The following is a 23,717-nucleotide window of genomic DNA, read 5'->3' as shown; positions in this document are numbered from 1 at the left end:
CCACCATAATTGAGTTGATTGAGAGATGAGATCATGTCTTTTGGATCCCCCACTGAATTCTTTCATGTTTCCAAGTATTATTTTCGCCATAACTTCTACAAAATCGCGCGCTTCTTTGTGATAGGTTCATTACAAATAATATAATTCCTTGTAGGTATAATTTCGAATGAATAGATAAGTAAAATTGAAAAGTTTGGTAATCTAAGACGGAGTTTGCGGTAGTCCTTGCACTAGAGTTTGCAATTCATAGAAATTGATACTATAGCTACCTAATATCACGCACTTTAAAAGAATTATGCCTTCAAATTAAATTAAAAAAATATGGACATTATCAAAACATATTCTTTGAAATGTTAGGTAAACTAAAAAAATTAGATTATCGCTACTTCTTAACATACAATATCCAAAATCGCATTTTTTACAAGGAACATGAAAGTATGATCTATAAAACATTAGAAATAAATTCCCTCATTTAAATGATCTTTAGATTAGGTTCCAAAAATAAAAATAAAGTTTCCAGAGTATATTCACAATATAATAGTTACCCGTGATTCAAAAACAATTTTCATAATGTGTAGTTATCAAAGTGGAACTACACTAGAGAGATAGGAATAATGTAAACGAGATCAAATTCAACTGTATTTTCCCCTTTTTTCTTGTCAAATGAAAATATTTAAATGGTTTTATTGATACGGAATGAAAGCGGGTTAACCTATTTCTATAAGGAAAGTCTCTTAAAGGTAGTTAATACACCACGCTCCTTTGATTCTCCACCGAATTATACATTTTCTTCGGAGACTATTGGGTCATAATTTCTCTCATTTCCTTACAGTACTATTGCACAGTTACTTTAGCAATATGTTATAAATATGGTTGTGTTTAATATAATATGCGTTGAACATAATCTAAAGTATTGTGATTTCTAATATAACACGATTTACTCGGATCGGCATTCAGCAATCGGTTCTACTTTGATGCTGCCTGAAGGCTCTTTGAAATTAGTCATACTCGAGGTACGTGATGTCCGACCAACCAGATCAGTTATGTCCTCCTGAAAAAGGTGTTCAGGCCGTGGTGATGAGTAGCCTCGTGAAGGTTTATAGGCCATACCACTTACACCTACAGCAAGATTAACAGCTGGCTCTAATGCTAGTTCTAACGGTGAATTTAAAGGACTCTCATCCGGACTGTTCATACGCAGATCATGAGCAGCTTCTGTTGGAGAATTGTTTCGAGAGATATTTGTTGACCCGCTTGGGGCGGATGCTGCACTTAATGTCGGTGGGGCTTGTTGACTACTGGCATTGGAAGTGTACGAAGAATTTGTTGATGCACTAGGATTTGAACCTAATCCGGGCATTATGTGAATACCAGGAATTCCTGACATACCCATAGCTGACGTATTCGAAAGACCAGGTATCGAGGGCGAAGTATGTCTTTGAGAACTCGATGCAGGGGAAGTTTGTTTAGGTATCGGCACACCTCCGTTATTTGTATGCATATGCGGGGGTAAATTGAACAGTCCGGCGGCTTGTGCTTCGGGATGATGTTGAGCTGCAGCTACCATTTGCATTTGTTGTCGGATACCATGGGCGACTGCCGCCACTGCTGCTGCTGTAGCTTCTGGTGTCATTGTTTCTGCATTTGAAGATGCTTGCTGTTGTGGAAGTCCATTAGCGCATGCAGCTCCGGGATAATTCATTTGTCCTTCTTGAAATGGAAAAACCGGCTGTAAATTGAAAGAAAAACGCATTTTAGAAACAAATCATTCAAACTAAAATTCAATTATAAAATCATACTTTTCTACGAGATTTGTTGTTTGAGTCAAAACAATGTTAGAATTAATGGAATTGCTTAACTTGAAAAGCTTAGAAGCAATAACTTATTCAGACTAATATCAAACGGGCACTGATTTCAGTATTAGGGGTTTCACTAGTAATAAAAAAATCCTGGAAAATTTCCTGTCAAATGGTCGCCCGTATCTGCCACATATGAAAATTTATGGGAATAACTTTCACTGAATACCTACATATGACTAGCTACGATTGCCTAGAGTGGACTAATTTTCTTTTATTATAGAAATAAATTTTGACCTTTCTAAGTCTACTAATTAAAGAGCAGTTTACATCAAACTTTCCAATTTTGTTCCAATCGCTTGTTCCTTTTTTTACTAAGGTTTTTTGGCGAGTACAATGGGCCGACACGGCCTGAGTGCTCAAAGGCTGTAGCTTCGCCCCCACCATACAAGGTTTTTCATGTACCATTCAATTTGTATATAGTCGAAACGATGCAAATTTCTAGGTTACCATATTCGCAATCAGGGCCATAGAGAGAAAATCTGAGACCAGGACGAAAATGATGCGGAAAAATGGGGCCGGGGTGAAAATTATACAAACTTGGGCTGAACATTTTTCGGGCCTTCCTATTATCCCCTCCCCCCCTCCCCCTTTTCCTCCTCCTACATACCAGTCGTTGCTGAATATACATATTACAACAAATCCATTTTTGTTTATCTAAAGCCTTCTAGCTCAGTCATAACGTAGCATACCCAATGAAATAGATTAATTAAATTGATTTTGAATACCAATTTGGAGAGAAACTATCAGATCTGTCTTTTTCTCGGAACGCAAAGCGAGCCTTCATTGCTAGGAATTTGGCATGAGACTTATGCAGATTTGCCATGATCAGAGCTGACGAAAGCGAGAGGGCGGGGTTTCTTCCCTTCGGACACGGAGTTTTATCAGACTTTAATCAAATTTTACAGAATTTTCGTAATATAGAAGGCCTTGAGTCGTTTAGGCTACTTCCGAAGTAAATTTTAGAGGGAACTGTAGTGTAGTGATGTATGTGTCATTGATGGGATTGCGTCAGCTGGTAGGTCGCTAGTCAGTAGGTCGCAATTATGTGTAAATCTCCTATGATCCTTCAAGATTTTCTTTAGAAGAGCAGTCTGCTTTTCATCGCGCGTGATTGGTGATGGCCAACAAAAATCTATGGTATTCCCCAGCGAAGGAAAGAGTTTTCTACAGAGTAAAATGCGATTTAATGTTGAGATAATAGATAGTAGAAAAGCTAACTTTTAATGGAAAGGGACGACCTCGAAACAACGGTGGCTTGATACGCTGGATGGGGATTTAAAAGCCTCGAGATTGCATCCAGGTCAGGCATTTGACAGAACCAAAGGGCAAAACCGATGACGACGTGCCAATCCCGCTTGTGAACGGAACAAAGGCTGAGGAAAAAGAAGAAGTGGAAAGAAATCCTTCGCTAAGTGACAATCAACCCGAATAATTACCCAAGCGTGATATTTAATTGAGAAGGAAAGAACAGGCCTAAAGAAACCTCAAGTCAGTTTTTCAACGAGGCATGAGAGACTTTTAAAGGGTTTCTCCTCAGCGACAAACATAAGCTCTTTGTTGGTTTTTAGCGGGTTGTAAAAGAATAACTCAAAAGGGGGTACGGCGATTTCTTCATTATTAAGGGATTGTTGTTTCCGCAAGAGGAAGGGGGGGGGGGGAGTTGCTGCTATTGTCGTGCCATCAGTGACGAGGGAGTTAGTAGTAGGCAGAGAATAGCTACTAAAAATTTGATATAGAATATAAGAAAGAGAACCTTCGGGGCCCGATAAGATCTTTATACTACGGCAAAGATAAGCCCTGGTACGTTTGCCACATTGTGTACTGCAAGCATTGCAGAAGGGATCTTCACAGAATTAGGCTGATATTCCACTCGTAACACTAGAGAAGTGTGTTTGACGTATGCAGATTCGGCAACAGGGCCGTAATTTGTGAAAAACATAGAACAATGCAAGGGAGGAATTAGAACAATGAATTGGAAAGAAATAGGCACTGAAAGTATCGTGTTTTGGGAAAGACAGCAGCAAGGTTCGTAGAGACAATCCTCGAAAAGCGGGACTAAGAAATCTTCTCTATAAAAAAAAATAAAACCGTGAGCAAAGTGCGGTTAAATTTTAGGAGACATTAGAGGTGGTACGATGGTTAAGGGATACCCAGCACAGCTATATTGGAAAAAAAACAATTTGACCGCCCTGAACCCTTTTACTTATCTTACCATATCGTAGTGAGTATATGTCCGCCTGATTTTATCTCAATTCGGGCGTACCCGTTTCCAAGGAAGGTGCGTCTAACACATATGCGAACTTAGAAGCAGACATGAAGGTATGATACATTTCGCCAAAGCCACTTACAAGTCCCCCCCCCCCCCCCCCCCCCCCCCCTTTTCCTCTGGAGCGCTCTAGAGAGTGGGCAAGGACTCTGACACGAAAACGGTGTTCTTCGATCCCGCTATCGAGGTTTGCGAAATGTCCGGTGCCACATACAAAGTCGAATAATTCAGTTCTTTTTCATCTTTTTCTAGCTTTACGTCCATCATAGTATCGTTTCACAATTTCATTCAAATAAATTTCAATTAAATCAAGGACACGCAAGTTGTTTGGAATTACTAGCTGTAGTTCAAAACCTTGAGAGCTTTGCAAATGTCGCGGCAAATGGTAATCTGACTCTCCATAAGGAAGCGAGTAATACGCTCGGCCCGGAGTTATCTAGGGGTGCAGAATGTTATTTACATAATATGCTGATTCCAAGCCCAGATAAAAGAGGAGACTTGAGGCAAAGTACTTCGTACTTTTTTTTTCTGTAGCCTTTGTCCCTTTCAGAAGCGGGGTTGACAGGTCGACCAAGAAAATGCATTAAATGTCATTAAAAATGACCGTGTTGAATTCAAAGACTCGAAGAAATGCTAGGGTATTTATTTCAGTCGATGCGGCACGATGGGCCCCGGTCCTGTCGAGAAATAGTAAAGGTTCTTGAGGCATGGACGACATCAGGACGTAAATAAATTAGTTCGAGCAAATATTCGTACCCTCACTGGGAAAATGGAGGAACTCACAAGAGACCTTCGGAAGAGGCGCGTTGATATTTGCGCTCTACAAGAAACTCGATGGTGTAATACCAAAAACTGCGACACAGAACACAAACGAGGTCCAAGTGGCTATAAAATTCTCTAAATTGGTAGCCCATGCACTCAATATTGTGTTAACATCGCCGTCTCTAAGGCTTCTCATGATGCTATCAAAGAATTCGAGACATTTGATGACTAGCTGATCAAGCTTCCGATTATACCACTTCTAAACCGATGCCGAGCCTTCTAGCAACTACTTGAAGCGAAGGCCTGTAACGCGCCTGCCGAAGGCTATATCGCTTTTAAGGGAGATTTTAATGGTCATGTGGTTGAAAAGGCAGACGGCAACAGGTGCCATAGGTGGAAAGGATTTTTTTTTGAGGAGTAAGGTAGATGAATGCGTTTACACACACTATATTTGACACCCGCAACAATACGCCGTCGGACTACCAACTAAACACCTCCTATCATCAGAGAACTAGCCCCGCAACAGGACTCCATCTGCCAACGCTGCTCAGCATCTCTCTGATAATGTTGTCTGGAGAGGGCTCTCCAGTGTCTGCATAAAACTACTGACGAAAGCCGTCCCGAAGTTCACAAGAGAAAAAGGTGTGTTCGGCATCGTCCGCCCCTTCATTGCAGAACACGCAATCAAGAGATCGAGCCTTCCCAATCCTGTGCAGGTAAGATTGAAAACCTCCATGCCCACTTAGAAGTTGGGTAAGGAAGTGATCAATTATACCGTGTGTTCGGTTCAGCCACGGATCTAAATTGTCGATGAGCAGCGCTGTTCATCTGGTTATGAGCTCACTTTGCCAAAAGAGTTGCCACACGGTAAGTACTTCATGGGCAACCATCTCTCTTAAATTTCCGCCCTTGCGATTACGCTCCTTAGCAAGAGCGGCAACGGGGATCACTTCCGCAATCACCATCACTGCTGGTTCTGAAACAGTACGATAAACAGACGCCACTCACAAAGCTCTCCGTCTCTGTACTTGAGCAAGGCACTTGCGATGCATCTCCTTATCAAGGACATCAGCCCGTACCTACGCGTCATAGAGCAGAACGTTTTGCACTGTTCCCATAAGAAGACATCTCCTAGTAAATGTAGGACCCCCAACATTCACCATTAGCCGGCTCAAGGCAGACTCCAGCTGCAGCCTTGTCCGCTGCTGCTTTCATTTGCTCGGAGAAACTAATCTTCGAGAGGCGTTAAACCATGGTAGTTAACAGTTTTTTTTGACTCTATAGTCGACTCGCCGATCGATATGGGACGAAGGGTCAGGATTTTTTTTGTGTCGCATCAATATGCCAAGTCCGCTTTGCGCCTGTTCAACAGTGCGTACGGCAATAAGTGCCGCAACATTGTCTGCATAACCAACTAGACGCGACTCTTCTGACATGTCGAGTCTTAGCAGACTATCGCAGGAAGCATTCCAAAGGTCCGGCCATAGGGTGGATCTGTGTGCTACTCCCGACGTGATCGCTCCTCTGGCCCTCTAGCGTCTTATAGAGCAGGGAGCAGGTTTTCTTTTTCCCTCAATATCCGCAAGAAATAGCGTTTGAAGCACGCAGTGAGGAGTCGATTTTGCGGACACTCACCACCTTATACTTGTCAATACGTGGTGTATTAAACGATTGTCTCATTTTCCGACATTTTATAATGGCAGCGGAAGCTAAGACATTCGCTATTACTCGAGCGGTTCATTACAAAGATCTTTATGATAAACTGGACACTCGGCACGGCGGGAGAGATTTGTATCGACACCACCTCACACAGGATATCGAACATTTCTGTTGCGTTAATGCCAGGAACGATTCTTTGCTTATCGATCGGTGAGCCATGACAGATAGAGGACGAGAATATTTCAAGCGAATTTCAATGGGAAAATTTGTTCATCCTCCACTTCTACAAAAGCTGCCGGCATTTCTAGCAATTCCATCTGTCCGCGCCACTGAAGTCGAAGAGGTAATAAAACGAATAAGATCGGCAAAAAGCTGGGACCCAACACTATGATTCAGTGAGTTCTTCAATCGGGTTATTGCGTAGGGTAGAAAACTAGAAGAAAGCATTCCCGTTATAATGTAGAAAAGGAAAGGCAGTCCACCAGAATGAATTATCTGATCCGGTTGCTGTCGCATACCATGAACATTTTTGAACGCATCCTTGACAACCGTATTCGTGACATCGTTCAAATACCTGTAAATCAACCCGGGTTTATAAAGAACTTTGGAACTACTGACGCAGTACACCTTACGCCGAGAAGTATCCTCCTCTTTACAATGCATTTCTGCATCTAGAGAAGGCGTTTGACCGTGGGCCACTACAACTCATCTGGTATGCTCCGCAGCAACATGTAGTGCTAGAGGAACTGGCGCGCTGGGTTAAATTGCTCTACCACGATCCGAAAAGTAAGATTCGAAGTATGGCGATTATATCAAAACCGTTTTATGTCTCTGCCGGTGTTAATCAAAGAAGCATCCCTTCATCACTCCTCTTTGTTCTTGAATGGACACTTTCACACCAGACATCTAACTTCCAGCAGTCTATACACTGCTTTATGCAGATGATATTTTCCGTTTCTGATCAATGCTATCAGCCAATGTTGAACTGCATTATGAGATTGCTTCACGCATTAGCGCAACTTGGACGAAGGGGCGTTCCATAAGACGCCTCTGTGATTGACATATCAACGAGCGTTTCAAGTTGAAAATTTACCGCGGTGACGTTCGTCCTGTCGCCTCCTACGGTTCTGAATGTTGCCCAAATTTAAAAGACAATAAACGGCGCCCCGCGGTAATGAAGACGCAGATGCTGCGCTGGATTAGTGGTGTAAGACGCCATGATCACATTCGCGTCGATATGGGGTTTCACCAATGCGGAAAAATTACGAGAGAGGCGTCTTCGATGGTATGGACATGTAATGACTATTTAATCAGTCATCAAACTGCTAATTTCGCCATTGTCGATGGTAGTAATAGGACCGAAACGGGGCAAACGATGAAGAACTTGATCTTAACCACACGGAACTTTTGCATGAACATTGGATGAAGATCACATGAGGGCGAAGAAATCAGTTATTTTAACACGGTTTCGGCATACAAATTTTAATGGAATAAAAGATTGTTGGATCCGGATTTTTAACAGGTCCATGGCCACGGCCCTAGTTATATAAAATGGTTTGTTAAAAAGGACTCCTCCGTAGGATGAGATGAGGATTGTGTTAAAAACTTAGCATGATTACCCAAACGAAGATAAATCAATTAATTGTATGAATGTTGAAACTTCTGGAGCAGTAACGTTTTGTCTTAAATTTTGGTCAATACCATATGTACATATGTACATGAATGAACATGAATACCGCATTACCTTAGTATTAAGCATAAATCAAATACTGGGAGAACGAAAATATCAGGCTAAGTAAATCCCAAATAAAAATTTTGTATAAAAGCTATATAAAATATTATCCAATCTCTGTACTTACCGAATGTCTACCATATGATAAGTGCATTCCATCTTCTTTTAAATCTTTTGCATCTCTAAATACTACAGTCTTTATAACGCCTTTGATATGGTCATCCGGCCAAATTCCCAACAATATACGTTGCGGTCTCCCTCGACCCTTAGGCCTCAAATCGGTACCACCATCTATGGAAGGTCCTAGCATATTATGTACTCGATTTGCATATAGAACAAAAGTTGGGTATGGAATGTCATATTTTCGGGCAGCTTGTGAAAGCGATAGTCCTTCTTTTAAAACACTAAATATTGCTTCGGCCATAGTTTCTGGACGCCATGATTTAAGTGGTCCGCGTTCACGAAATCGCAGGTGATGCATTAAGTTTTGATTTGTATTCCAACATTTCTGCCACATTGACTGCAATTGGTATTGGTAACTATCTGTAATTAGAGATAAGAAAGGAAAAATGTTAGTAATATGAATTTCAAGATAATTTATTGCCAACTTCTAATATAAAACTAATTTAAAATAAATAAGAAGCAACCCATGACGGCGTAGAGACTATCGAAATAGCTTGCAAGGTCCATTTTCGGACCATTATGCAAAATGGCAAATAAAATTCAAGCTGGTTCGTAACATTATTTTATCATAAAACTGGATATATTATATAAGTATTATCTATCACGGATATATTTATAATATTTTAATTCTCAAAAAGGCGAAAGTGGAACGATACAAAGTCAATGTTCAAACACATAGAGCTAATCTACCCGTCATAATCTATTTTGGGACCTAGTACGCTTGTGTCTTGGATTTTCCAAAGGTTACAAATTAAGACCAAATTTAATCTCCAACAGCATAAAGAATGACCAAACAATGGTAATATTTTTTTATTATTTAATTCCTCTCGGATATCGAATCCATTATTAAAAGTTTTGTATTATTCTATTAAATATATTTTTCCAAGGAAAGTGAAGGATTTTCATTATCTGCGTAGCTGGACACTAAATAGCAAAAAAAATTAGATGGATCAACATTAAAATAGATGAACTGTAATCTATTATATTTTCCTCAATAAACTCAACAAAGATACGTTCTCGCCGTATGAATGATCTACGTATAAGCCGGTGATAAAACATGTGTAGAAGTAGTGAAATCATATCAAACGGATAACATTATATATGTCGCGGCAATAATGAATTTCAATAATTGTTTTTGAGTATTTTTATAAGCTTCTTCTAATAATAATTTCTCAATGAAGTAAGCACAGTCCCCATTCTGTTTGATAATGGAGAGTAAATATATAAAAAACGACGCCGTCAAGATATTTGCCCCGAGCCGAAAAATTGATAACAATATTTTATCATGTGATAAATTAATTTTGATTATATAGTTTAGTACAATTATTACTGATGATTGAATAAAATTCGATGGAAGACGAACGCGACAACCATGTTATTCGAAATTTTATCAAAAAGAACATTTCTAAATAGTCACTCATATTTGATAAGATTTTTATAGGGTTATTTAAAAATGATAGAAACTATGTAATCTAATATAAGTTTCCAGCTTCTGCGGTCGAAAATATTAAATACATACTATACAAAGTTTTTCTATTACTATCGAGGGTTTTCTTACCCACTCAGATAGTTTCTACGTAGAAGGGAAATTAGATAAGCTCATATATTGGACATACAAATTAAACTTGAAGGATTGTCGTTTTGTTGTTTAATGTCGTTATCACTGAGGAAATGAAGTGGGAATACGTTCACATTTATGTATTTGAACTATCTCAATTTACTCTGTAACATTTTGTTGATGTTTTGGATATAAGATAAGAGACTTAGGGAGCAATGGGACAAATCACATCTCCAGGCCCGTAGTAGTATTCTCTGGTACGTCTATTCGAAAAGTTAACTGTTTTGACCTTGGTCTCTGCAAATCTCAAGACATCTCCTAAAAATAAAGAGCATACACACCCTTTATTGAAGAATCCCTGACCAAGGTATCTTTTTCTAGAGCGGCTGGTCTCCGTCCTCCAATCTTGGAAGCCCAGTAGTTGCTTGGCGTCCGTATATGTTGTCCTTTCCCACTGTACTCTCGGGGTTTCTCGAAGTCGCGCTCCGTCACCACGTCCACCAATCATAACCTTTTTAGGCATGTAATCGTCGCTCATCCGTTTGCCATGCCCTGCCCACTGAAAGCGTTGTAGTTTAACGAATTTCGAGACTTTTAGCTCATCGTACACTTCATATAGCTCATGTTTATACCGGTTGCGCCATCCACCACGGTCGCGAACTGCTTCGAAAATTCACTGAAAGACTTTCCTTTTCGGAGGCTTGGGTTAGGGTCCAGGTTTCGCACCCATAGTGTAGCACTGGTCGTATGATGGTTTTGTATACGCGGAGCTTCGTGTTTCTGTGCAAATGCTTTCATTTCATTATGAGAAAGACCGAGGAGAAAGTCTTATCCGCCAACTGTATCCACCGTTTGACCGCGTCAGTCTCATTGACATCCTTTGACAGATTGCAGAAGTTTCTCTACTTCGCTCAGTTTTCGGGACATGATGTTGATGTTATCTGCGTACGCTAATAATTATGTCGACTTAATGAGAAGCGGCCCGTTGGTGTTGATATTCTCGGATAGTGTATTCAAGTGCTAGGTTGAAGAGCGTCGGCGCCAATCTGTCGCTCTACTTCAAGCAACTACGTGTCTTAAAAGAATCAGTCAATCTGTTCTGGATCTTGACCTGCGAGATGGAGTTGGTCATAGTCATCTTCGTCAGTCGTACTGGTTTAGCTGATACACGAAATAGCAGGATTATATTGTACAGTACTCCACGGTCTATACTATCGTATGCCTGCTTGAAGTCGACAATGATTTGGTACATGTCAACAAAATATATTCCCAGCACTTTTGCAGGATTAGTTTAACTGCAAAAACCATGTGGATTGTGGAGCGATCCGGCCTGAAACCACTTTGGTACTCGCCAATGAGTCGTTCGGCGTATGGTCTTATTCTATTCCGCAGAATTTTCATTAGTATTTTATAGGACGAACAGACTAGTGAAGATTTTGGTTGGGCTGATTCCCGATTGGTGCACTGAAGAGATTCCGCACCGATATGTTGCCTTCCCCAAGTGATCGTTTGAATCGCAGTTTACTCCTCGATACATCCAATACACTGGACGTCCATCTTTTACTAATGAGGAAGTGGTCAATTTGGTTGGCAGTATATGCATCTAGTGATTTCCAGCTCTGTTTGTAAATGCGCCGGAGCGGGAAGCATGTGGAGCTTACGACAAAATTTCTATTGCTGGGGAAGTCATTTAATCGTTGGCCGATATGATTGCATTCCTAATGCAGGCTGCGTCCTCCAGTGATTTCCCGATGCCAGCTTTCGCAACTTTTGCATTAAAATCCCCCAATAATATTTTGACATCGTTTGTTGGGAGTTGGAGAATCAAACAGTGTCTCCAGGCGTGCATAAAATTCGTTTTTCACTGCGGCGTCGGGACGTACACGTTGATGAGCAAGAGGTTGAACAAACGAGTCCTAATACGAATTGCACACGACCTCTCGTTGATAGGTTTGAAGTCAATGACGTGCAGCTTGAATTGTTTTCCACTTTCGAAAATTGTGTGCGAATTCATATCGCTTATTTCGCTACCAATCCAATTTGTTTCGTGGACTGCTATCACGTTCAATTTGTAAATCTTGACTTATTGAAGGAGCCCCTTGTTTTGCCCAGGGAGCGTACATTTCAGGATCCGAAACAATAGTCTGTTAGACGTTTGCTTGGTCGTCGTCGTTTATCCATACAATCCGAGGCAAATGTTCCAGGTCTCTTGACATGGAGTAGTTTTTACATGGATGGGTTATCAGCCCATCGCAAAACTCTATCCAGGGGTGGCCCCGGTGATAGCTGCTTCAGGTGGTTCGAAACGTACCAGAGTCTACACAACTATTTGGCAGGTCTGGCTACTTAGTTCGTGACACCCTATTCACTTCAGACGCTTAGGTGTAACTCAACCATTCAGGCTACAGCTATCCCCTCTTCCTTTTTTCTCAACCATGGCTTGAGACAGGCTACGGCGGAGTAGTGGTCGTGCGAAATGCATTTTTGGTAGCAATGAAACCAAAAAATTATTACAGATGCCCGTAGCATAGTTCATAGCATAGCCCGTAGCATAGTTCCAACGGAAATTGACTCGAGCTCAAAAAGCTAATATAGCATGTACAACCAAAAACTGCTTTCTATTTACACCAGTATCCGCCATTTTCGATATTTACTTGAAAGCCCTCATTTCTTGGTGAAAACATATTTCAAAAAATATTTACTAATGCCTTTCAGCTAAAAACCGATAAGGCTCCTCGCGATGCCGATGTAAATGCGAGAGGTACCATTCTCTTCAAGTCCACCCAACTATTGACCTACGCTGACCATATTGACATGATGGGAAGAACAACCCGAGATGTACAGTCTACCTTCATCCAAATCGAGGAAGCGGTGCGAGATCTTGGGCTGCACATTAATGAATGCAAGGCAAAGTATATGGCGACAGCATCAGCACCGAAAACCAACCAACCCACAACATCAAACCACACTGGTCAAACGGGAAGAATAAACATAGGAGACTACAAATTTCATATCGTTGATAATTTCTCCTATCTAGGGTCGAAAATCACAACCGATGACAGCTATGATGATGAAATCCGCGCACGGTTGTTGGCAGCCAACAGAGTCTATTTCAGCTCACAAAAACTGTTCCGCTCGAAACGTCTCACCATGAAACAAAAGCCCGACAAAGCGTCCCCTCGTGAGCTTCGACACCTGAGCTTTATAAGCCAGTTTAAGTCAGAAATCCAACACGTGTCCGGCAAGGACAACATAGTTGTTGACGCTTTGTCTCGTGTCTCCGAGGGTAACATCCGCCGCACTCGACTTCTCGGCTATTGCCAAGGCACAGGAGGATGACGCAGTACTTCAGAGTCTCAAATCCAACCTCAAATACAAATTTCGGGAGTTGCCCATCTTCGGCTCGAACCTCTCACTCTGCTGCGAAGACTCGGGAAAGAATCCCGCCCATACATTCCGGCCACCTTTCGCAAGGAAGTGTTCCACGCGGTTTACGACGTAGCGCATCCAGGCATCAGGACAACAAATCGGTTAGTCACCGAAAAATACTTCTGGCCCTTCATGAATAAGGACATCAACTCCTGGGCCAGAGAGTGCATCGCATGCCAGAAGTGTAAGGTCACCAGTCATGTAAAAAAAGAAGTGGGCTCATTTCCCCGCAGTACCATGCAGTTCCACACTATACACTTCGACATAGTAGGACGTTTGCGAGACTCGTACGGTTACAAGTATTGCCTTACAACTATCGACAGATTTACGCGGTGGCCTGAGGCAATACCTCTGAAGGACATTACGGCGCAATCTTGTGCCGAAGCCCTCTGTCGAGAGTAGATCCCTCGCTATGGCGTCCCTGCAGTGGTCATCACTGACCAGGGAATGCAATTTGAGTTCACCCTTTTCTCGGAGTTAGGCAAACTCCTGGGTTTCGAACGCCAGCGGACTACGGCATACCACCTGCAATCCAATGGGATGCTAGAACGTTGGCACCGGACGCTGAAAGCCGCCATTATCGTACGCGACCATCCGTCCTGGACTCAAGTCTTACCTCTCGTCCTACTCGGCCTACGTACAACCCGCCGAGAGGAATTTGCTGTCAGCCCCGCGGAGCTGGTATACGGGGAGAACCCAAGACTCCCAAGTGATCCGGGCTTCGACAAGAGATCGACAGAGTCGGGATTGGTGCGTCTGCTGAGGGACAATCATCGACGCATCAAAGCCACACCCCCCACTCGACACTCGTCCACACCTGTCTGTACGCCCAAGAAACTGGACACGTGCACGCACGTCCTGGTCAGGACGGATGCCGTCCGGAAGTCGCTGCAGCCTCCATATGAAGGCGCGGTCCGTGTTCTCGAGCGTGGAGAGCATTTCTTCCAGCTCGAGATCGGAGGACACAAAAAGGCGGTCTCCCTGACGGCTGAAGCCAATGTGCGCCCCAAAACCACGTCGCTTTCGCTTCGCAGAATGATGGGGGAACGCAGTTCCGGGTTCGGTCGCTGAAACCCCTAGATTTCATCTGGGGGCGGAGTGATGTGGCGCAGCAGGATTGGCAACATTCGAAATAAATTTATTTCGAATGTTGCGAATGCGAGCGGATAGATGACGCCGCCGGCACTCTCCGCGCTTTTTAAAACTCGCCACAGGAGTGGAGAGTTCTAAAAAAGTAATTTCCACTAATTCCTCGTAATCCGTTTCGGTCTCAGTTTGGAATATCGAATTGTCGTCAATCAAGTCGCCTTCATTTGTGCGCAGTGCGTTGTTTCGTGGAGCGAATTGTGAAGGCGCCTAAGTCGAAAAGACACATCGATTATCGGAGCTGTCGAGAAAAATTTGCTAAGACATCAGCCCGACATTATCATTAAGTTAAAAGTGAAGTTCAGTTTGAATAAAAATTACTCCAGTTTCGATTATAAAATATAGTACATTCCTGCAGTTGCAAGCGGTTTTCAGAATTATAAAGATAATAATACCAAATGGTCAAAGCTCTTACTGTACAAGACATCTTGCCAGTCCTTGTGTATTCCTTGGAGACTTGGATGCTTAGCAAAAAAAACTGCAAACTCTTGGCCGCGTTCGAGAGAAGAATCCTACGAAAAAATGTTGGTCCCCTACATGAGGGTTGACAATTCTGTAGCCTACATAACGACGAAATCTATGAGCGATACCACGACCGTCTGGTTGTGGATAAAATCCGGCCCAACAGGCTGCGGTGGGCGGGTCACTTAATCCGTATAGATGAGGATGATCCACCCCGGGAAGTCTATAAGGGCAATACCTATGGTAGAAAAAGAAAACGAGGCAGACCTTGCTTGAGATGACCGATGGCGCCAGACAGCTTTTAAAGATATCGAACTGGTGGACCTCGGCGCAAAACCGGAATGTCTGGAGTTCCTTATTAAGGCAGGCCTAGACCGGATACCGGTTGTTGCCCTCTTGATGATGATGATGATGAATCGATATTTCCAACACGTTCATTTGGACATTAGTGGATCGCTGGTGCTATCCCAGGGTTTCAGATACTGTTTGACTATTCTGGACCGGTTCTCTCGTTGGCTACAAGGTGAATCAAGCGGCCGAGACATTCGCTGCTGCATTCTATATGAATTGAAGGATCCGCTACGGAGAACCGTTGGTCATCACTACTAATGAAGGCACGCAGTTTGCGTCAGTTTTACTCAAGATATTGAGGGACCTAATCAGGTGCAAACTTATCCTCATGATACCATATCAGCCAGTTTCGAGTGGGGCAACTGAACGCTGGCACCGCACTCTGAAGTCACCAATCATATCCTATTAGGACAATGCCCATTGGGTCGACATTCTTCCTATTGTCCTGTTAGGGCTACCGTGCAGTTTCAAAGGGGATCTTGATGTCTTATAAGCCGAATTAGTTTTTGGAACAACGTGGCAATTCCGGGAGTTTGGTTCGGCGACAGAGACAATATATGAGGAAGCTTCTCTCGGCACCAGTAGCACAGAGTACTGGAACAAAAACAGATAGCAATAGTGCAAAGACAAAACTACAACTACATGACAAGCATGCAAAGACCGATCAGGCTAAATATCTGAACCACCAAAACGGTCCACTAAGAGATGATAATTTCCATACAAGAATTTCCCCATCAACGGTGCTTCGATTTCAAATCATTTATCTCATATTTTCACGCAATCTGTTTTTCAGCAACACGATTTGCCGTTTTTTCTTCGATATCATACGCAATAATAATGAATATATGAAAATTATCTAGCTCGAGGCACTATAAACTTTTAAATAGAACTTTTTGCTTGCAATTTACTTCCTCGGCCAAATGACTCCAGGCCGGGCCGGGTTCAGTAGCGAGCGAAATGTATGAACATATTTTTGCATACGTTTGTGCTTTATCAATAACAACGTATTATTCTCTATGTATCACAGAGTGTTTCATTGCATTTTCAATTCAAATATAATTTTATTCCGAAGCCCCCATAAATTTGAATACAAACACAACGGGCCCGGCTCCCCTCGTTCGTTCTAGAAATAAAAAACTCATAAAGTAATATCTGTGTGCGCTATGCTTGCTGGAAGATTTATTTATTTTTCATTTTCCTTTTAAATGCTATTATCTTAAGGAAAAAATCTCTGAACCCATTACGTGTTCGAAATTAATGAGTCCTCTTTTCCACTAAAAAGCAAACAGTAACGATTGCGCAACATTTATTCCAATTACACTCCGGCTCCGGCCACGGCTCCGGCTCTGGCTCTATATAAAAGATACAACTATTGATTAAATAAATTGTTTCGATATCGTTACAAGTTTATCTTATTAATAGCTAAAGTTGGGAAAAAATTATAATGGAAGGTTGGTTGCTTGTTGTTTGGTTCGTCGATTCACTCGCTCGTTGTCGGTTGGCTGTGTGTAGAGCCAGAGTTGCTGGTAATCTCTCCGCAATCGTCTTTGCCGTCGTCATTACTTTCATAATATCCAAGCAAGACCACAAATGTTGAATTTAAAAATAAATTTAATGTTTAGGCTTTCTCTAGTTTTCTCGTTCATATTTCCGTCCAAACACGCCTGGCATCGACCGCATCGAATGCCTCATGATGCCAGATTCCATCATAATCAATAAAATAAATAGAAAAATAATATGAATGGAATGGGAACAGCTCTTTCTTGGGTATTTTTCGAGTACGTATAAAGACTACAATATATGTACATTGTAATGCAGTGTACTTAGCGGTTACAGCGATTCAAAGTAAAGATTGTCCATATTTACGGACGGCTGCAGTTTGAGATTGCGATCTTCGATGCAAGTACCCCGGCCAATCGATACGGCTTTTATGGCTAGTAGGAATGAAAACGGTATCACCCATGCATTCAGTGATGACCACCAAGCCCAAAGGACTATCTGCGAACCGACCAGTAGCGCTTAGTGAAGTGAGTACCTCTTAAGCCGCTTTTATTACGAGTATTTGGGCGCCGCATAATGCATCAAGAATCTTGTCCTGCAGTGCTATCAGCCCCAGGTACAGGGATTATAAGGACTGCTCATTGCACCATGACACCTATGCTAATTAGAGTTAGAAAAATTAAGATAAATAGCACCAGAAATAGAAGACAGCAATATCTGTTGCTTATTGGAATACTCAAAAGGACATCCCACCCTCTAGATCCTGTACCCCGTTCAGCATAGAGGATAGTCTCAAGACCTCCAATACTTCAGGAGCTTTGAAGTTCAGACGGTATTACCACCCAGCCCACATGTCTTGCGGCTCCTTACCTAGCTTCATCAGCCACGACTATCTAAGTATCAAACATGTCATTATTCAAAAGAAACTGCATCTTTTCCACAGTTGAACCGAAGGATTTTATTGTGATTCACTGTTGTATCTGGTTGACAGCGACAGATAGACAAAGAGACTCTGAACTTTCTCGCACATGGTACTGCGTTGCGTTGCATTGCATTTGTTACAACACAAATGTAAAATGTGAGCTACACAATAAATATAAGGTCAATGGCATAATATACGTTACGTTAGAGGGAAACTGGAGATCCGATAGGAATAGAATCGGAATGCCAGTCCGTCAAGCTATTTAATAGCCCGAGTACTTTCTCAAATAGATGTAATGGCCTTCGTGGTTGTAGCCCTGTCGCTCTGTCGCTGGACTGTTAGTTTTAAGCTATGGATTCCAAATAACAGCATGAGCCAAGGCTTGATATTTACTAAATAAATACACGGGGTAAACACCAGGACAGTGGCATAATGAGTCACTTAAGAGCGCGATACCACATCATAATCTGCCGCAGCCTTCAGAGTCGAGTTCAACCCGGTGGGGCATATGAAATAAATGTAGGTTTTTTGGTGTGCCGCTGGTCCGTAGCGTCCCAAGTTCTATATTTACTTTTCACTAATAGAAAGTCGTTAGTCTCCCTCCTATTCCATTATTTATAATGGTTGCCGTCTGTCTATTGTTTGAACTTCATGAAAAATATAAATTTAAATGAATAACTATGTTAGGAGCAAATATTAATAAAAAGGCGAGTTATGAAAGCCATCGAGAATAAAGACTACACATTCAGAGATGGTTGGTTTGTTATTCAATTTTCATGTACAAGAGGAGAAAGATGCTACAACGAGACCATAATGGAGGCACATTCTGCGTTTCCAATGCGTGGTTATAGTATATTTCCACATTTGCATATGTCTACAACCAATCCATACGCACGCACCAATAATCAATGTTTGCTGTAATAATTCTGCTGGCTGATGGTAATAAAGGGAAGACTATTCAATGTTATCTCCCAGATCTTCAAATATGTATATACTCTGGAAAGTAATCGCATTAATTAACCCCCGAAATTCCAGGAAGGGATGGTGGAGAGTGATACCACAAAATTAAAAAAAAAACCTGACAAACCTTTGACTCTTGCCTTTCCAATTCCTGGATCAAATGAAGTTATTTATTTTATAGGCATCTGCTGCACCTAGAAGTACCAATGAAGATACAATCGAAGATCTCATCTTTTGCAGCATACGTCCTGATGGCTTGACATAAAATATGTAACTGTCAGAAGTTTTGAAAGTGTAAATATTATAGTTGTTTTCCGTCATGAACATAACGAAATTAATTCCAAACGATTTGAAACCAGTCGGGAAACTGGACGCCTCAGGTATGAAATGTTCTTTTATAAAACCATTTGAGTGGACATTTGTCCCATTAGTACCTAGCACTTAATGCACATTTTATGTCAGAATATCCACATTCGTTGATACTGACAGCTTTGCCCTATTATAACTTTGCCAGTAATAACGTGATTTGCACCAAACTTTGTAGGATCATGCTCTATATTATAGCCTACATTGCTGCAAGGGGGGTTTTGCAGCCAACTTTATTTGATCAGATATTGGTATGGCTCTTGATTTTTTTTTTCAGACTTTTCGGTTGGATAGTTGAGAATGAATCCGTGAAAAAAGTGGTCACTTTCGACCCCGCGCACTCCTCACCTTTTCAACACATGTCAAAACTAAGGCTTCGGAAAGTACTAGCCGAGACTTTTCATTTGATGATGGGGAACTAACTGGTGTTCTTTGTGATCGACGTATCACCAAACACCTCAAATCTAAAATTTATCGTAATGTCGTCCGTCTGCCGCTCTCTATAGTTCTGAGTGTTGGTCGACTATAGGAGACAATGAACCATATTACTAATTACTAATATTGGTCTGAACACCAAAATGCCGGCCGAAACAACGACAGATCAGGCATTTCATAAAATAAAATAGCGAAACCGATCACGACTAGCAGACCCCGCTTGTGAACGGGACAAAGACTGAAGAAAAAGAAGGTGTGAGGAGCGACGAGTGCATCACAGCTCCGCGTCACATAGTTAAAAATCCCATTGCCCCTATTTTTTAGAAAGCGACTTAAATAAATCATTTTATGGAAAGCCCTGTATTGATAATAGTCAACCTCATACGCTTCACACTCTCAGTTGAATATTATCAGCAAGTGCCAAGATTTTAACTTACTTCAGATATAAACAAGTCGCGAAACCGGAAGCTCGGCGCTTCAGGTATGAAAAGTTTTGTTTGTTTCTTGTGTGAGAATATTTGAGTGTAGAACTGTCACATTTGCACGTAGCCCATAATGTATATATATTTGGCATGTCAGACTGCTCACATTAGTGTGATATTGATATTTAGTACTTTGGGTTGCAGTAAATTGGCACGGTAAGGACAACTTTGTGCTACTGTAACTTTGTTAGTAATGGTGCAGTTTTAATCAAAATTAGGGACAATATGCTTCATATTATAGTCTAAATTGGTTGCATCCTAGGATAAACATAATGAGGGTTTCTAGTCAATTTTCTCAAAAATATAGTAATACGAAGGGGACCCATAAGTTCCGGGAATTACGCTGTGGTGGGCAGGGAGAGTGGGGGAACCTATTGCTTGACCTCATGTCCGTTAGCGTTACGCCAACTGCGTCAGTATGCGACGTTGTGGGCATCGGTTCGCCTATGAGACTTTTTTGGACAAAACAACTTTTTACATTTCTGCGAAAACGTAGTGGCAGATTGTCGAGAACAATACGCGGCTGTGAAATCGGTTGCGGAAACTATTGTAATGCTTAAGACTGCTTATGGGATGCTGCCTTAAGTAAAACCAGAGTTTACGATTGGTTTTCACGTTTTTAAAAATGGAGAAATGTCTATTGAAGACCAACTTCGTTCAGGACGGTCCTCAAAGTCAAAAACTGATGAAAACGTCGACTAAATCAATGCCCTCGTTCGTGAAGACCGTCGCCGAACCATTGATCAACTCTGTCAGTTGTCGGGAATGTCATGGAGTTCAATTCAGAGAATTTTATCCGAAGATTTGTACATGAGAAGCGTTGCAGCCAGATTTGCACCGCGCCTTCTCGCAGACGAGCAAAGGGAGCGTCGACTTCAGGCACGTTTTGAGCTTCAAAATCAGCTCGAAGAGGACCCTGAATTTTTTTCCAAGGTAATTACTGGTGATAAATCGTGGAGCTATGGATACGACCCCGAAACAAAGCAGCAATCAAGCCAGTGGAAGACAGCTGGCTCTCCTCGTCTCAAAAAAGCTCGCCAAGTGAAGACAAACATCAAGACAATACTCATTTATTTCTTCGATTGCAGAGGTGTTGTTCATACGGAGTTCGTTTCCCCGGGTCAAACTGTCAACCAGAAGTTCTACTTGGAGGTTTTGAAAAGATTGAGGGAGAGTATCCGGAAGAAAAGGGCAGATCTTTGGCGCACAGGCGACTGGTTCTTCGACCATGACAACGCCCGCCCCCCGCGCCCTTTCCGTGAAGCAATTTTTGACCAAAAATGTCATGATACCGATTGTCCACCCCCATAGTCACCGGACCTAGCCCCCTGTGACTTCTTTTTGTTCCCCAAAAGGAAAGGACTCAAAAGGAATATGAAAGGAAAGCGTTTTCCCACTGTGGAAGAGGTGAAACAAAAATCGCTCGAAGGCTTAAAGAACATCCCGATGGGTGAATTTAAACAATGTTTTGAACAATGGAAGAATCGTTTGGAGGAGTGCGTTGTAGTCAAAGGCGAATATTTTGAAGGTGATCAAAATTTGGTGTAAAAATATTGAGAAATAAAACTAAATAAAATAAAAGAAAAACTATTATTAATTTAATTTGAGCATATATCGATGTAGAGAGTATTTTGAGGCTTGGACACCATATAAAATAATTGTACATATATGGAGAGCCCCCTTTTAAACTGCACGCAAATTTATGTCACTCAGTGCATGCGTGGAATTTGATAGTTCCCATATGTCCACCAAATTTTGGAGAAAAGTGCGTGTGACAGACAGACAATGAATCGATTTTAATAAGATTTTGTTTTACCCAAAACCTTAATAAAAAGAAAATCATGAACTTTAAGTTTTGTGACTTTCTTAACATGAAAAGAGCGGGGGATACATTATCCAGGAGGGTTTATGCCACAAAAGAATTGTCTCGAGTACAGTTCCTATGACTTTCAGGATCACTGACAGTAGACGGATTTTGATAGTTCCCGTCGATATCAAATGTAAATCCCTAACTAAGCACCTGAGCAATGGCTTGAAAGTCTTGGGAAATCTCTAGTTAAAATCAAAATAGCTCATCTTCAGCAGGAACTCCAACGTAAGGTACCCCTACTGGGGCGATACGGCAATTAATCAGAATGAAAAAACCCTGTTTAAATGGACCACAGACCAACAAGACTCCCAAGTCAAACTATAATTGACTGTTTCCCGCTGTCAGAGAAAACCAGGCAAAGATGTCAGATGAAATTATGCAAGACGCTACCAGGTATGCCCAACCACTTCTTAGTTGAACTCAACAAAATCGACCTCATCTTACCAGTTGCAAAAGCAAGTAATGACCACAATAAGCTTGTTCATCCACACCTATTGGGACGAATTCAAATCAGAGAAAGCACAAAAGCTGAATTTGAAACAAGTCGTAAACCGCAACACTTCAGGCATGAAAGATTTGGTGTATTTCTGATATAAGGACATTTGAGTATATATCTGTTGCATTTGCACCTAACTTATAATGTATATGCCTTTACCACGTCAGACTAGACTCAATATCGAATGATGATACTCATAGTATGTGAGGGGACTTACAGGCCCCATCTTTCAGCCAAATTTCATATTAATACGAGTAACAGTTTTTGAGAAAATGGGTGTAACAGACAGATGGACAAACGGAACGTGAAGTTAACGCCGAAAATACAAGCCAGAGTGGAGTGGTGTATGAAGAAAGATACCTCGAGTATAAATACACACGCAAGAAGTCGCAATGGGTCATCACGAGGAATAAAAAGTATTGCTTCAAGCGACTCTGTGATGAGATACATTCTGATACATGGGGACATCCATACAAGTAGCTTATGTTGGCAATAAAGGTAAAAGGCTCCCTCCTAGTAAGTGCCCCAGATTGCTGTGGGTGATTGTCTCGATATTGCTTCCCCGATATCTGGAAACTACCTTCTCAACGATTGAGCGCCGAAGACACCTCTCCAATAATCGCAGACGAAATTCTGGAGGCAATGAAAAGGGAATTTCCAACAAGGCACTGAGACTGGCAATGAGAATGGCACCAAGCATTTGCGCACAGGCATTCATAGATTGCCCCATAGAGTGGAAATTACAAAAACTTGTAATGAGCTTAAAGTCAGATAGGCCGGTAAGTAAACTAACTTCTTATACACCTATCTGGCTTCTGAATAAAATAGGGAAGGTACTCGAGCGAATAGTCTGTAACCACTTATATCTAACAATTGATAGTGGTGGCTATTTATCTAATAGACAGTTTGGAAGGTTCGATCAACGGTTGATGCTACCAAAGTGGAATCTGACTTAGCTAGGAAAGCCTTTGACGAAGGGAAATACTGCGCACTGGTGATCCTTGGCATCAACAACGCGTTCAATTCTGCAGATGCAATCGTATCATTGAGGGGCTTAGTGATCTTCGACCACTTCCGACAGCAGAAACTACTCTACGATTTGAAAGAAGAGCTGAAGGCGTACAATATAATAAGGAATTCCAAAGAGGTCTGTTCTGGATCCTCTACTATGGAATATAATGTATGATGACATTCTCCGGCTTCCAGTACCTAAGCAAGCCGTTGTCTTTAAATTCGCAGATGACGTTGGAGTGGTTATAATATATAATCACTCCGACGA

At 41.6% G+C, this 23,717-nt stretch overlaps 1 protein-coding gene across 2 annotated transcripts in view; it reads right to left on the bottom strand.

Moving 5' to 3' along the window:
• Nucleotides 1-299: 299 nt before the first annotated feature.
• Nucleotides 300-23,717, bottom strand: part of LOC119649312 (protein bric-a-brac 1) — a 338,265-nt gene continuing 314,847 nt past the window's right edge. The window contains exons 4-5 of one of the 2 annotated variants that reach the window (XM_038051415.1): nt 8,406-8,821; nt 300-1,729 (exon numbers count right to left, since the gene is read on the bottom strand). In XM_038051415.1, coding sequence (XP_037907343.1) covers nt 938-1,729; nt 8,406-8,821 — 1,208 coding nt within the window. In that variant the 3' untranslated portion in view covers nt 300-937. The remainder of the gene's footprint in view (nt 1,730-8,405; nt 8,822-23,717) is intronic. The other variant, XM_038051416.1, reaches the window with a different exon arrangement.

Source organism: Hermetia illucens, chromosome 2 (assembly GCF_905115235.1).
Source record: "Hermetia illucens chromosome 2, iHerIll2.2.curated.20191125, whole genome shotgun sequence".
Lineage (NCBI taxonomy): Eukaryota > Metazoa > Arthropoda > Insecta > Diptera > Stratiomyidae > Hermetia > Hermetia illucens.
This window is presented reverse-complemented; position numbering and strand designations above follow the sequence as displayed.